This window comes from Myxocyprinus asiaticus, chromosome 22 (assembly GCF_019703515.2).
Source record: "Myxocyprinus asiaticus isolate MX2 ecotype Aquarium Trade chromosome 22, UBuf_Myxa_2, whole genome shotgun sequence".
In the NCBI taxonomy this organism is placed as follows: domain Eukaryota; kingdom Metazoa; phylum Chordata; class Actinopteri; order Cypriniformes; family Catostomidae; genus Myxocyprinus; species Myxocyprinus asiaticus.
Genome location: NC_059365.1, coordinates 13,792,815 through 13,809,899, shown reverse-complemented (window position 1 = coordinate 13,809,899; position 17,085 = coordinate 13,792,815). Strand labels below are relative to the sequence as shown.

Below are 17,085 nucleotides of genomic sequence, written 5' to 3'. Positions count from 1 at the left end.
ACTGTAATCAACAAAGCTATTTACTCCGTAAGAGCCCGACCGTTGCGCTGCTCGCAGTGTAGGAAACTTCGCTGATTTTTATAAAAGCTAAGTAGTTTTGTCGCATTGGATCTCACATTTCCTGTTGCAACAGGAATTTTTGGCCATATTGGGACATAACAAAGGGCTCGTTCCTTGTTTTTAAAATAGACAAACACACTTGTTTCGTCAAGGTTATTAACCATAATTTGCTCTTTTCTGTTTGGTTGCAGAGGGAGGAATGCTGTCATTCTAGAGGGCATATAAGTGGACAAAAATCTGTGTAGTGTAGAAAGAGTCATCAATATTTTTGGTCCATTTTCTCTCAAGAGAAAGATTTTACATTTTATACATGTACTAAAAGGCAGTTATGTCAATGATTAAGGAGTACACTATAAATAGATGACCTCAAAGCAAACTCACATGGACAAAATTATTTCATGGGCTTTTTAAACACACTCTTCTTCGTTTATGTTACATGACCAAACAACCCTCTATTTTGCAAATTAAGTACTGAAGAGAACAATTTAGTGTTCATATAAAAAGACCAAAAGCTTCAGTCAAACAGAAGTACGGTAACACTTTCTGACACTAGTTTCTCAGCAGAAATGTGTATGTTACAATACATGTTATATATGTACAATATATAAAACTGGCAAATTTGAGGATAAATAGTAAATAACAGAAATCTATAATGGTAGAAGGGGCCAGCAGTGGCTTGTCTCCCTGCTGACTGCTGCATCTACTTGAAGGTGCTTTTAAATCACTAGGCTCTTCATCTCCTCTTGCCGGCAAGTAGAACATCCTTCTCTGCAGCACTGAATAAATCCTCTCCATCAGGCTGAAAGGATCAGGGCATACTTACAGCTCTCCAGCTGCATTATACAGGTCTGCACATCCATAGGGAAATTCTTCAGGTCCATGGGACAGGCCAAAATTAGTGTAATTCTGAAAACAACAAGATCAAATCTCAGTAACAAATAACACAACAAACCAAATCAGAAAATTCTTTCTTTTCTTATTTTTGTTTTTGTTTCAGAGTTTAATCCATTGAAATTTGTGAAATACAATATTTAATTAAACTAGGGCTAAACTGTGAATCTATAATTTTTTTAACTAATTAATAGCACAGTTTTCTGTGATTAATCATAATTAATCGTGGTACATAGTACATTAAAACAAACATTAAAATATAATCACAAATATATTTACTTTATACTTTGTCTCAAAGAACTTGCAAGAATCATCAATTATTTGGATTATTTAAAAATATACGTTTAAATGTTCAGTTTTTTGCAGATAGAGTTAAATTAGACACATTTTTACATATATAAATCTTGATACAAGTAGTATGTATACATGTCATAAAATCAGTGGAAATGCATTAAACAGTCAACTATTAATCGCAAAACTTTTCATGTTAAATTTCCCAGCCCTAAATTAAACCTATGATTATTAACAACTCATTTTTAGGCCAATATTCATTTTGCTGCCTTTTTATGCATTTTATGAGCTGATTTTGAGAAAATCTGCAGAATTCTCTGGAATGGATCTAAACTAGGGTTGTAAATGTCAAGTTAATTTAGTGTGATTAATATATTAAAAAATTTAAAATAATAATAATTTTAGAAAGAAATGTTAACAATGTTTCAGAATTAAAAGCTTTTGATGCAATGTAATGGCCAAAGATGTGTGTATATATATATATATATATATATATATATATATATATATGTTTTTTTTTTTTAAATAATAGACAGACTGACTCGACTGCAAAATCAATGAACTGATGTGGTTTTAGGCCAGTGATAGCCTAATGTTTAATGATATGGAAACAAAACAAACAATACACAGACTTCATAAACAACTTTTGTAATGTTTTTGCTTTACTTGTCTGCCACAATAAAAAAGGTTAATGTTTTTTTAATTATCTTCATTTGGGTCAATATTCTCAGCAAATATTGATACGCAAAATTAATTTTGATTTATTTGATTATTTAATTAATCGGCATATCATGTAATTAATTTATTAAAAAATTAATTGATAATCGATTGACAACTCTAATTTAAACATGGTAAAATGTGTTAGAGTTGAGAGCAAAACATTATTTTTGGTGTTTGAAAGCAAAATAAAATCAGCCAAAATATTTAATAAACAAACACGCAACGGGTGGGGAATGTGAAGACCGTTGTGAGTGACTGACATTCCAACTCTGTGCTAATCTGCGGAGCGTCCTGCAGGCACATATTCCGTGTGGGCCTTCTTATTATTTTCCTGATAAACTGCCTTATAAGACCTGAAAGCTAGATAAAGAAATAGAAATAGCCCAGTGCAGAGCTTTGCACGGACTTAATACTCCCTCAAGGCTGTAATAACGCCACTATCACAGGATAGGGGTTATTTACCCGAAATTTTCAATCTGTGGCTGGAGCAATTTAGGGGAGTTCACAGCGAAGACCAAACTGATCTGAAGGGTTCATTTGATAGTGTCAAGTTAAGAGATGAGGCGGCTATCTGTTCTATCCACCCAGTACACATACAGTAGCTATATCTATACACCGATCAGCCTCAACATTAAAACCATCTGCACAATATTGTGTAGGTCCCCCTCGTGCCGCCAAAACAGCACCAGCCCGCATCTCAGAACAGCATTCTGAGATGCTATTCTTCTCACCACAATTGTACAGAGTGGTTATCTGAGTTACTGTAGACTTTGTCTGTTTGAACCAGTCTGGCCATTCTCTGTTGCCCTCTCTCATCAACAAGGCATTTCCATCCACAGAACTGCCCCTCACTGTATGTTTTTTGTTTTTGGCACCATTCGAAGTAAATTCTAGAGACTGTTGTGCATGAAAATCGCAGGAGATCAGCAGTTACAGAAATACTCAAACCAGCCCGTCTGACACCAACAATCATCCATGCGATTATCTATTCAGCCAATTGTGTGGCAGCAGTGCAGTGCATAAAACCATGCAGATACAAGTCAGGAGCTTCAGTTAATGTTCACATCAACCATCAGAATGGGGAAAAAATGTGATCTCAGTGATTTGGACCTTGGCATGATTGTTGGTGCCAGATGGGCTGGTTTAAGTATTTCTGTATCTGCTGATCTCCTGGGATTTTCATGCACAACAGTCTCTAGAATTTACTCCGAATGGTGCCAAAAACAAAAAAACATTCAGTGAGCGGCAGTTCTGTGGACAGAAATGACTTGTTGATAAGAGAGGTCAACAGAGAATGGCCAGACTGGTTCGAACTGACAAAGTCTATGGTAACTCAGATAACTGCTCTATACAATTGTGGTGAGAAGAATAGAATCTCAGAATGCTATTCTGAGATGCAGGTTGGCTCTGTTTGGCGGCACGAGGGGGACCTACACAAGTTCAAGTGTTATTGTCATTCCAGCCAATATACCAGTATACAGTGGAATGAAATGGTGATTTACCAGGTCTGCAGTGCACAATTACAGACAAAACAAGGCACACTTCACAAACATAATAAACAATAAACAAGAGCTTAAGAAACAAACACTATAAGCAATATAAATCTATATGTACACATACTTGTGATAACCGTTTACAGAATGGTTTGTCTACACTATTCATACTCTCTAGACAATATGCACTGAAACATAATAAATACAATGAAAGTAGAGGGGGAACACACAGTGTCCACTCAAATACTGGTGGTGGCAGCAGCATATGGTATATATACCAGTATATGATATACAATAAAGTGTAAAGTGTTGTGCAAAAGGCTGAAAGTAGTGCAACATTTTTCTTTCAGTTAGGTTTAAGTTCTTGTCCTGGAGGTGGTAGGAGGTGTCAGGGTGTTGAGGAGCCTGACAGCCTGAGGGAAAAAGCTGTTGCAGAGTCTTTGTGTTTTTGCCCGTATGCTACGGTATCTCTTTTGCGGTCAAAGGGTCTGCTGGAGGTGTAAGAGGGGTCCACTATGATGCTGTGGGCCTTGTGCAGACATCGTTTTTGTTAAATGTCTGTTACGGATGGGAGTGAGAGTCCGATGATTTTTTCTGCTGTTTTCACAATGCGTTGCAGGGCCTCACGGTCTGAAGCATTGCAGTTTCCAAACCAGGCGGTGATGCAGGTTGTTAGAATGCTCTCAATGGTTCCTCTGTAGAATGTGGTGAGGATGGAGGTTTGCCTTCTTCAGTCGCCTTAGAAAGTGAAGACACTGCTGTGCTTTCTTAGTGAGTGAAGAGGTGCTGAGGGACCAAGTCAGATTGTCTGTGATGTACAGAACCAGAAACTTGGTGCTCCTTACTCTCTCCACAGGGGACCCATTGATGAGCAGTAGGCGGTGGTAAGCACGTGACTTCCTGAAGTCCTTTGTTTTTTCAACATTCAGAGACAGATTGTTGTTCTCGCACCAAACCACTAGACACTTCACCTCGTCTCTGTATGGTGATTCATCATCATTGCTGATGAGCCCCACTACTGTTGTATCATCTGTGAATTTGATGATGTGGTTTGTGCTGTGTTTATTAGTACAGTCGTAGGTCAGCAGGGTGAACAGCAGTGGGCTGAGCACGCAGCCTTGTGGGGCTCCGGTGCTCAGTGTGATGGTGTTGGATTGGTTGCTGCCTATCCAGACTTCCTGAGGTCTCCCAGTCAGGAAGTCCAGAACTCAGTTACAGAGGGAGGTGCTGATGTTGAGTGTATTCAGTTTCTCTGTAAGGTTCTGAGGGATGATCATATTGAATGCTAAGCTAAAGTCTATGAACAGCATTCTGACATGTTTTTCTGTTCCAGAAGTAATGAGGCCAGATGAAGGGCGATGCATATGGCATCGTCAGTTGAGCGATTGGGGCTATATACAAATTGGAGAGGGTCGAGGTAGGGGGGCAATGAGGACTTGATGTGGTTCATGCCTACTTTCTCAAAGCACTTCATGATGATTGGTGTGAGTGCTACAGCCGGTAGTCATTGAGGCATGATATACTTGACTTCTTTGGAACCGGAATGATGGTGGTAGTTTTGAAGCAGACAGGAATGACAGCGTGACCCAGGGAGTTGTTAAAGATGAGAGGTTAGGACATTCACTAGCTGGTCAGCACATTCCTTGAGCACATGATCAGGTATGTTGTCTGGTCCAGCAGCCTTGCGTGGATTGACTCAAGTTAGTGCTCTCTTCACTTCAGCTGTAGACAGGCAGAGAACATGGTCATCAGGGGCAGGTGTTGTCTGTGCATAGAAGATGCTGAGCTTATCTGGCAGGGATGCATCACTGTCACAGACCCGTGGAGTAATCTTGTATTCTGTGATGGTTTGAATTCCCTTCCACATACACTGTCCATAAAGTGACCATGGATTTTATGAGCATGCGCACGTTTTACGATCTTGATGGCACGTGACAGGTTGACCCTTGCAGTCTTCAGGGCAGCTTTGTCACCTGACCGGAATGCAACATTATGTGTTTTCAGCAGCAACCGGGCATCTGCATTCATCCATGGTTTATGGTTTGCCCATGTGATGCTGAGCTTGGAGACAGTAACATTGTCTATGCACTTGCTAATGTAGCCGGACACAGATGCTGCATTCTCCTCCATGTTGATGGTGTTCCCAATTGTAGCTGCCTCTCTGAACATGCTCCAGTCAGTACACTCAAAGCAGTCCTGTAGTGCTGAGATGGCTCCCTCTGACCATACTCTGATCTGTTTGGGAACCAGTTTTACACGTTTCAGCAGTGGTCTGTATGCTGGGATTAGCATGACAGAGATGTGGTCAGAAGAGACTAGGTGGTGGCGGGGTGCTGCTCTGTATGCATCTCGAATGTTTGTGTAAACCAAGTCCAAAGTATTTTCTCCTCTAGTTGCAAAGTTTACATACTGTTGAAACTTGAGAAAAACAGTCTTTAAGTCTGTTTGATTGAAATTTCCAGCAATACAGATGAAGCCGTCAGGGTGTGCGGTTTGCAGATCGCTAATTTCTCCATAAAGGGCACGCAGCGCTTCCTTTGAGTCAGCGCTGGGCGGAATGTAAACAGCCACAATTCACTACATAACAGTAGTGAATTCCCTCGTTAGATAGAAGGGTCTACACTTAACTGTAACAATATTAGTCAGGTGATTTTAATGTTGTGGCTGATCGGTGTATATCAACCAAACATGAATATTACCATCAACTGCATAGGCACAATAATGTGGAACATTCTGTAAATATATGAAGAAAAGATTTACCAGTACATAACCTAACACATGGAACAAATATTGGGCAAAATACTGAATTCGTTTTAGCCTTATCACCAAGTGACAGGTGGAGTTCGATTGCATGAATGGCATTTGATGTAAAAAACAAAACAAATGCAAAACATTATTGGCTCAATTTAAAAAGTCAATAAGCCTGTTTATTTTGCCATCCTAACTATTTGCCCAAATATTTGGTTAATAGCATTTTATTATTTGCATTTAGCATTGTTTTATCACTGCTGTCTGCTATCATGTCAGAACAGACCTCCGACCACCCACATGACACCACAATCTTGACCTTAAATATACATATATGAACACACTGTATAATGTATTCATTATAGAATTGGATTATGAATTGGATTATCACCTTATACTGTACAAGACATTCCCATTTTTTGAGATCCTTAGAAGCTTGTTGTCAGTGGTAACCTCATGAAAATTGGCTCCCTTTTCATTGGCAAAGAACAGATCGGGTTTCCAAATGGAGTCCAACATGGAGGGATCAAGGTCAAGGGAGTCATCGGGGTATTCGCTGTAAGCCAGCCGAGGGTCATTCCACTGCTGTCTCAGGAAAATGTTCACTCTGTAATCCTGTGGCACACAAAGACAACCGTGTTAATAGCTCAAAGGGTAGGAAGAACAGATACTGTAACAGGATTGCAGCTAACATCAGTTTTATTAACTTTTTTTTGCTTGTGTGTCTAAACTCAGTCCGGGTAAATTAGGCATCGTCTCACTATAAATTTCACTTGGGATAATTGTTACTTGTGGACAGAGACTGGCGAAATGGGAAGTGCGTAAAAGCAGACACCGTAAAGCGGTGACATTTCGCCCCAACACACTGCCATAATTATCAATTCCTTTCCAAAACAGGCATGCAGTTATATCATTTCAGGGAGACCATTAAACTGTCTAAGCAGTAATGTACCTTGGGATGATCCACACGAAGGAAAATATAGTGGATGACCTTTACAATGGCAATCAGCTACAACATGCAAGGACATTTCAGGGCAATTATCCTAATGTAAGGTGACCGGTTCATCCACAGAATTTCAAAATATTTTGATGGAGGAGAATCATCTGTCTCAGGTTATTAGATTTGCCTCTTAGAGAGCACAACCACCATAGCATGGAAAAAAAGAACAAGCCTGATCGATTTTACTAAGTCAATATGTCTCCTTTATGATAAACAGCCCACGGTAATTTTTAGAAGCAAAATGAACCCTGCTAAAACAACAAAGCCATATATAGCGGCTTCATTACCAATGGCATTATCTCCCTATTACTCTGGTGTTATGTAAACACATCTGTTCTCCTTGGAACATTCAACTTTTGCAGCTTTTACAGCACAGAAATCATGACTATTGCACAATTAGTAAACGCTCCTCTCTTGTCTACTCTGATTATCGGACATCCATTACCAGGACCAAACTTGTGATGCAAAGTGATCGCCTGAAGTCAAATGTTACCCTTCAAACATACAGCTAGTTTCCGACAGAATGATTTTGCAAACCAGCAAAGAGTGGGCACACATTCATCAGCGCACACACAATTTTTTTTCTATTTTATTTCTCTAGGCTAAGGAGCGTGATTTATGGCAATAACCCACTCATAATGTGATTCAAGCCCAAGGCCAGATCCTATCCTGGCGGTGGCATATTAGAAAAAGTTTGCCATCTTGCACGACTCTTGCACGTCTTAACTCTGCTAACAAATGACGGACTTTGGAATTTACACATCCACTCTTTTCCCTCGTCAAGAAAATGAAAGAGCTGGCGAGGTAATTAAATATCCAGTCTCCTCTCCCTTGGTCCCCGTACCTTAGAAAAAGGGTAAACAATTAAGACAGCGGAGGGCTGGGGGGACTGCCGGACCCAGTAGTGGCTGAGTCGGACAGATGACACGTATAAGCTGCCCTATAAGCGCTAAAGATTTATTGATATCACTTACGTTATCTGCTTCTTCCCCTGCACCTCGCCACTGCTTGCTCAATGTGAACAAGGGCAAGAGCAACGCAGCTGCTGAAGCTGCTGAAGTTCTGGACCTGCTCGGTTGGTGCCAAACAGGAAATCTTGGTCTATTAGGACTTTGGCATGCCAAATCTTAATAAAAAATATAGTTGCTTAGTATATCCGAAGGCTTGGAAAGGCATGACTTTCACTAGGGCTGTGAAATACCAATATGATCTAACATTGTGTTGTTTGGATAGGTAGGCTTTATTGTTTTTATAATAAATACAATAAATTGTGTTTATTGGCTGATTGTATTGCATTTATAATCAATTATGTTATTACTTATTTGTTATTTAATTAAATATATACTGTTACATTTTTTAAATTTTGCGCATTAACACGGTTATCTTAGTTTGACGTTATAAATCTTTAGTTCTGTTCAGCACACACATAAATTAGTAAATGAGTGAAACATCCATTTTACACCATCAAATCGAAACTGTTTCACTTATATTTCATGCTTGTGCAAATGATTTTCATTAGTCCCATCTGGGTTTTATTTGTCAATACATTACACTGAAAGACATTACGCAAAAAGTTTCTCCATCATTTATTGACAAATGAGAGTCCCACTCTGGGATTGTGTATTGACCTTGATCGCCTATGGGGGCGATCTAGCAATCTTTGCACATTGATAAAAACATAAACAACTGGACTACTGGGAGCATGTCTGGGGGCACATGATCAATACATCATTAGTGTGAAAGTCTAGCATTTGGTGCACATATTCAAATCACTGCTTTTCCATCATCATAATATTTTTTTTTATAAATTGTGACCACTTTATCTGATATTTATTCACAAAAGGTATATTGATGGTCACCTTTAATGTGGTTAATGCTTCACTTGAATTAATATAGATAAAGGTTTTCCAAAGACCAGAATATCACTTACCATTGTTGTTTCAGCAATGGATCCAAAACTGTTGATAAAAATGTTGCATGTTACGTTCACAGGTGGACCTGTGGAAAAAGAAAAAAGATAGAAATACAAAAATAAAACATATTAGTTAACTGATCCGGATAAAAATATGCTAGCCATCAAATCATGATTAAGCTTATTCTTTATTATGGAACACTTCTGCTGCTACTAACCAATACTTACCTGATTACTGCTAAATAAGCACATGAAATGTCAAGGTTGACATCAAATAATGACACTGACATGAAAGAATATTTTTAACATGCATGCCTTGGTTTCTACACTGTAAAAATGCTACAGAAATAAAACGTTAATTGATTAAAAAGTATTAACTGTAAAATATACAGTAAAAATGTTAATGTATTTTAAAAGACAATACAGTAGTTTTTACAATAAAATGTTGTAAAAATTAAATTTTTTTGATGTAAAAAGTATGATTTTCCTGTATAATGGTAAAAATTTACATTATGTTTAACAAGAGAGTACACTTACTTTTTACAGTAAGCTATTGTTAAAATTACAGTACAAAACAGTAATCGGGCATTGCAGTGCCAGCGTGGTCATGTAAATTACAACAGTTTTAAACTGTAAAATGTACAGGTTGTTCTGTAAAGTTGTTTACATTTTTACTGTATTTTTACATAATTATTCTGGCAACCACAGCTGCCAGTTTTTTTTTTTTTTTTAAAACAACAGGATTTTTTTTTACATTGTACAAAACAAACATACTGTTATAGTATGGAGTAATATGTTGCAAACAAAAAAAAAAAAGAAAAAAGGAAGACAGCCTAAGAACCAGACTTTTCTGAAGACCAGGACCCCCGTACAAACATTAATATTGTTAGACCACAGAAAGAGCGAACCACCAAAGAAGCCTGAGAGCACAACTCTTTACTCAGAGAAGCCATTGTTCCTCCTATTTCTGTTTTACAAAATATCAGAAGTTAATCTTTCTGCTGGCATACAATGAGACACATAAATGAAAACCTCCAGTCATAGAGACTATGACTACATAGAGATGTATACAACTGGACAGAAACCATATTTCTGTGGTTAAAAGATCTATCACATATGGCTCTGTAAACACAGAGACAGAGAGATTCTGAGTGACACAGTGCTCATGGCCTCGTAAAGACCCTGTCAGGCTACTCCACATTTCTGATTCGGTTAGATACAGAGCTGCTGAACAGCACAGAGAAAACCCTGCACCCCGTTTTCGCCTGCTGACGAGCCATACGCAGCATCTTAAGCTGCTGAATGGGTACATTATAGAAATGGAACATATTGCAATCTGCAAAGTCTTGCAAAATAATTTCATCTTTCTCAAACTGTAAATTTCTCCTGAGGTGTAATCCAATCATATTATAAGATGTGCGCATTTAATGTATTCCACTCTGTTGAATAGATGGTTTTTTTAACTGTGTTTTAACTCCATTTAGAATATTGTCATTTACTATAATAAACCATTATAAATGTATATAAAATAACCGAAACAACTTGAAGACTATAGACAAATCATATATTACCGTAACTGTCTATTTATTTGCAACACGTTTCATCTGTCCTAAACATTCCCTTTTTTCCATTCTCCATTTATTACACTAAATTAAAGAACATTAAATCAATCTTTTGCAACTTCTATAGTTTAAAGTTTTATCTAACACCACAAAAACCCACTACTGTAATATACTATATGTCACATTTAGCTTGGTCATTATTTAATAGAGTGAATCAACTCCAGATGATGTTTCTCTGTCTGTCATTACTCAAATCATTTGAATCCATTCACCAAAAAGATTTGTTCAGATTCGTTCACTAATTTGTTCATTGACCATATCTGTAAATCACACCTCTACGCCAGTAGGTGGCAAATAATAAACGTCTTTTATGTGTTTTGAGTGAGACATTAAACCACTGATAAAAGAAACAGTTCACCCAAAAATGATAATTTATCTTCACGCCATTCTCAAACTCGTATGACTTTCTTTCTTCTGCAGAACACATCATTTTATTAACTGCTCCTATGACTATCAAGTTATCCAAAAAAACACAACAACATTGGCCTAAAATCATTATAATTTTCAAATAAATTTGTGCTCAAAATTTGCATACCCTGGCAGAAATTTTGGCATTGATTTTGAAAATAGTATTCTATTTAAGGATAGTGATCATTTGAAGCCATTTATTATCACATAGTTGTTTGGCTCCTTTTTAAATCATAATGATAACAGAAATCACCCAAATGGCCCTGATCAAAAGTTTACATACCCTTGAATGTTTGGCCTTGTTATAGACACACAAGGTGACACACACAGGTTTAAATGGCAATTAAAGGTTAATTGCCCACACCTGTGTCTTTTTAAATTGCAATTAGTGTCTGTGTATAATTAGTCAATGAGTTTGTTAGCTCTCATGTGGATGCACTGAGCAGGCTAGATACTGAGCCATGGGGAGCAGAAAAGAACTGTCAAAAGACCTGCGTAACAAGGTAATGGAAATTTATAAAGATGGAAAAGGATATAAAAAGATATCCAAAGCTTTGAAAATGCCAGTCAGTACTATTCAATCACTTATTAAGAAGTGGAAAATTTGGGGATCTCTTGATACCAAGCCAAGGTCAGGTAGACCAAGAAAGCTTTCAGCCACAACTGCCAGAAGAATTGTTCGGGATACAAATAAAAACCCATAGGTAACCTCAGGAGAAATACAGGCTGCTGTGGAAAAAGACGGTTTGGTTGTTTCAAGGAGCACAATACGACAAAAATTAGCTGCATGGTTGAGTTGCCAGAAAGAAGCCTTTACTGCACCAATGCCACAAAAAAGCCCAGTTACAATATGCCCGACAACACCTTGACACGCCTCACAGCTTCTGGCACACTGTAATTTGGAGTGACGAGACCAAAATAGAGCTTTATGGTCACAACCATAAGCGCTATGTTTGGAGAGGGGTCAACAAGGTCTATAGTCAAAAGAATACCATCCCCACTGTGAAGCATGGTGGTGGCTCACCGAAGTTTTGGTGGGGGGGGGGATGAGCTCTAAAGGCACGGAGAATCTTGTGAAAACTGATGGCAAGATGAATGCTGCATGCTATCAGAAAATACTGGCAGACAATTTGCATTCTTCTGCACGAAAGCTGCGCTTGGGACGCTCTTGGACTTTCCAGCACAACAATGACCCTAAGCACAAGGCCAAGTTGACCCTCCAGTGGTTACAGCAGAAAAAGGTGAAGGTTCTGGAGTGGCCATCACAGTCTCCTGACCTTAATATCATCGAGCCACTCTGGGGAGATCTCAAACGTGTGGTTCATGCAAGATGACCAAAGACTTTGCATGACCTGGAGGCATTTTGCCAAGATGAATGGGCAGCTATACTACCTGCAAAAATTTGGGGCCTCATAGACAACTATTACAAAAGACTGCATGCTGTCATTGATGCTAAAGGTGGCAATACAAAGTATTAAGAACAAGGGTATGCAGACTTTTGAACAGGGGTCATTTCATTTTTTTCTTTGTTGCCATGTTTTGTTTTATGATTGTGCCATTCTGTTATAATCTACAGTTGAATATGAATCCCATAAGAAATAAAAGAAATCTGTTTTGCCTGCTCACTCATGTTTTCTTTAAAAATGGTACATATATTACCAATTCTCCAAGGGTATGCAAACTTTTGCGCACAACTGTATGTCCTGTCATTGTAATGTCATCAGTCACTTTTACTCATAATTAACCTAGCCCATTTCTCTCCTTGTTTAACAAGATCATTGTGCTTTAGTCAGTCAAGAGGCAAGAAAAGCCACCAAAGCAATCTCACACTTCAAACTAATGTAGTGCTGCTGGTGTTTAAACAGTTTAAGACAGCGTAGGTGATCACAGATTTGTGTGCTGATTGCACAGTCACAGATTTTTAGGGGGGCTGAGATAAACTAGGGATGGGCATGAGTACTTCAGTACTCGGATGTGGCAGCAATGATCGATCATGAAAATGATGATCGATGGTGATCATGCAAGATGTGACTTCTCACTTAATTCAAAATTCAGTGACAATTACCTGACAACTAAACACAAACGTGTCAAAGAGGTAGCTTATTTTTAATTTTGAGATTGATTACGTTGTGATTTTGAGGTGTACATTGACTGTCCAAGACGTCTCATAGCAACCAAACTGATATACGATGCTGCAATGCTATCGTTATGATCATCAAAAGAGAGTGTAATTAACCGTGTTTTGAACACCTGTCTCTGCAAAACGGAGAGGGGGTAAAATCTTTCCGTGGCAGGAGACCTGCCACCGCCGCAGGCAGCTCCCACTTGGCTCTCACTCAACCTAACACCTCTAACGGCAGCTCTCACTCGAACTGCCAGGGCTCTCACTCGACCTGCCACTGCCAATGGCAGCTCTCACTCAGCTATCACTCGTCCTACCACTGCTGCAGACAGCTCTCACTGGCTCCGTCACTGTTTAAGCATCTTCCTCACGATCCATCACTGTTACCTGCGCCTCTCTCTCGACCCGTCAGTGTCACAGACAGCTCCAACTTGCACCGTCACCATTATTTGCGCCACTCTTGCGATCTGCCACTGTATACACACATGTGCATGTACTGTTTCCATACACTAGGATATTTAAAACATTAATATGCATATTCTGTTGCCTCTACAATCCTGTCTTTTTCTTTTGCACAAGAAAACTTGATCAAATCTCACAATGTACAGCCTACAGCACTTCAATATATGCAGATGTGCAACTTGCACAACAGTAAAAAGAGATGTAGTTTACTCTTTAGCATAGTTATAGCTCACTGCGAATTGTAAATTGTCTGTGTGTATTGTCTGTATTACTTGTTTTTCTGTGGAGTGTTCTGTTGTTATTTGTACTAATACATGTGTCTACTGGTCATGTATGTCATATCTATTTGAGGTTCAGAAGACCACACAGGAGAGAAATGATAATAAAAGCATTTGAAATTCAACTTACAGATTTAAACTTAGGCTGCAGCAAAGTGAGGTAATAAAGTAATGGGGAAACAGTAAAGCCTAACTTATTTACAATAAAACCCTACCATCCAGCAAGAATGATTTGTGTCCACGAAGTCTGTGTCAGTGTGCATATCTATTCATTTTTAATTACAAATGATAGACTACATCAGAATTACAATTGTTGTCTGTTTGTGTTTGTGGGAGAAAAGTTTTTCATTTTATTCATTGCTTGGCACCTTATTTTAATCTTTGTTTATTGTTACTCTGTCCTATTTTATTATTATCATATTTAATTTTATTGTCAGAAATTGTTTTGTGTATTAATGCTTTGGTAATATTGTATGTAAACACAATGATGCTTATAAAGTACTTTTATCGAAACGGAATTGAACTGAGAGAAAGAGAGAGAGAGAGAGAGAGAGAGAGAGAGAGAGAGAGAGAGAGAGAGAGAGAGTGTGTGTGTGTGTGTGTGAGAGAGAGAGAGAGAGAGAGAGAGAGAGAGAGAGAGACTGTTCACAGACACCAAAAAAATAAGCAGCATTGACATGTAGCATCATTTATTTTAGTTCAATAAGATAAGACATCTAATAAGATAGGGTCTTATTTGACATTATCATAATGTGTGTAAACAAAAAGCTTGACACTCCATAAATACAGGTGTGTTATACAAACCCTAAATATTTTTATATATTAATTTATTCAATGTTGTTAACACTGCTTTTAGCAAAACTAACCCTAACTTTACAGGAGGACAAATATAACTATTGTTATGTAATGTTTGCTACTGTTCATGTGTTGCCTTATTGTACAACAGTGCTACCTACACTACTAAATAGGACTCAGACTCTGCACTCAAAAAGGTATATTATACAAATTACATTTTAATATTAAAATGTACATCAATATGAATTCATAATCTTAAAAACATTAATGAACAAAATAAGGTGTGTTTAAATATTTAAGTTGCCTATATTAAGTTTTTTTCCCACTAATTTGGATCATTGTCCCTCAAAATGTTTGTTCAGTCAGAGAGTATTTAGCAGAGATGGGCCACTTCTATTTAAATGAATGGGAGGAATTGGAATGCTCAAGCAAGGAGCTCTGAGCACTCAACAGTCAACGGATGAAGAAAGTCCCGCCTTACAGTAAAAAGAGCCAAGCACCGTTTAGATACAGACATCACCTGTCAATCAACTCTAGAACGCGCATACGCTTTAGCTATACAAGCCGGGAAACTTGCGTTTGCATTCCGCCAACGCAAAATGCAGCTCTCACCTAGATCCGTCAATGCAAAACGCAGCTCTCACACTCGATCTGTCAACGCAAAATGCAGCTCTCACACTCGATCCGTCAACACAAAATGCAGCTCTCACCTATATTCATCAATGCAAAATGCAGCTCTCACACTCGATCCGTCAACGCAAAATGCATCTCTAACACTCGATCCGTAAACACCACAGGCAGGTCTCACAGTCGATCCGTCAATGAAAAACGCAGCTCTCACATTCGATCCGTAAACACCACATGCAGCTATCACACTCGATCCATCAACACAAAACAGAGCTCTCACCCGAAAACCATTAACACAAAATGCAGCTCTCACCTAGATCCATCAACGCAAAATGCAGCTCTCACACTCAATCTGTCAACGCAAAATGCAGCTCTCACCTAGATCCGTCAACGCAAAACGCAGCTCTCACACTTGATTTGTAAACACCACAGGCAGCTCTCACAGTCAATCCGTCAACGCAAAATGCAGCTCTCACACTCGATCCGTAAATGCCACATGCAGCTCACACACTCGATCCGTCAACAAAAAACGCATCTCTCACCACAATCCATTAACGCAAAATGCAGCTCTCACCTAGATCCGTCAATGCAAAATGCAGCTCTCACACTTGATCTGTAAACACCACAGGCAGCTCTCACAGTCGATCCATCAATGCAGAACGCAGCTCTCACACTCGATCTGTAAACATCACATACTGCTCTCACACACGATCCGTCAATGCAAAACGCAGCTCTCACTTAGATCCGTCAAAGCCACAGGCATCTCTCACACTCGATTCGTCAACGCAAAACACAGCCCTCACCTAGATCCGTCAACACAAAATGCAGCTCTCACCTAGATTCATCAACACAAAACGCAGTTCTCACACTCAATCCGTAAACACCACAGGCAGCTCTCGCAGTCGATCAGTCAACGCAAAACGCAGCTCTCACACTCGATCCATCAACGCAAAATGCAGCTCTCACACTCGATCTGTCAACGCAAAACGCAGCTCTCACACTCGATTTGTAAACACCACAGGCAGCTCTCGCAGTCGATCCATCAATGCAAAACACAGCTCTCACACTTGATCCGTAAATGCCACATGCAGCTCTCACACTCAATCCGTCAACACAAAAAGCAGCTCTCACCGCAATCCATTAACGCAAAATGCAGCTCTCACCTAGATCCGTCAATGCAAAACGCAGCTCTCACACTTGATCCGTGAACGCCACATACAGCTCTCACACTCGATCCGTCAATGCAAAACGCAGCTCTCACACCCGATCCGCCAACGCAAAATGCAGCTCTCACACTCGATCCATCAACGCAAAATGCAGCTCTCACCTAGATCCGTCAATGCAAAACGCAGCTCTCACACTTGATCCGTGAACGCCACATACAGCTCTCACACTCGATCCATCAATGCAAAACGCAGCTCTCACACCCGATCCGCCAACGCAAAATGCAGCTCTCACACTCGATCCATCAACGCAAAATGCAGCTCTTACACTCGATCTGTCAACGCAAAATGCAGCTCTCACACTCGATCTGTAAATGCCACATGCAGCTCTCACACTCGATCCGTCAACAAAAAACGCATCTCTCACCGCAATCCATTAACGCAAAATGCAGCTCTCACCTAGATCCGTCAATGCAAAATGCAGCTCTCACAC

General features: G+C 39.2%; 1 protein-coding gene across 2 annotated transcripts in view; it reads right to left on the bottom strand.

The window, feature by feature from the left end:
- LOC127412947 (glycine receptor subunit alphaZ1) overlaps positions 1 to 17,085 on the bottom strand; it is an 87,719-nt gene that overhangs the window by 25,301 nt on the left and 45,333 nt on the right. For both annotated transcript variants that reach the window (XM_051649679.1, XM_051649680.1), the window contains 3 exons: positions 9,134 to 9,201; positions 6,595 to 6,818; positions 884 to 966 (listed from right to left, as the gene is read on the bottom strand). In XM_051649679.1, coding sequence (XP_051505639.1) covers positions 884 to 966; positions 6,595 to 6,818; positions 9,134 to 9,201 — 375 coding nt within the window. The remainder of the gene's footprint in view (positions 1 to 883; positions 967 to 6,594; positions 6,819 to 9,133; positions 9,202 to 17,085) is intronic.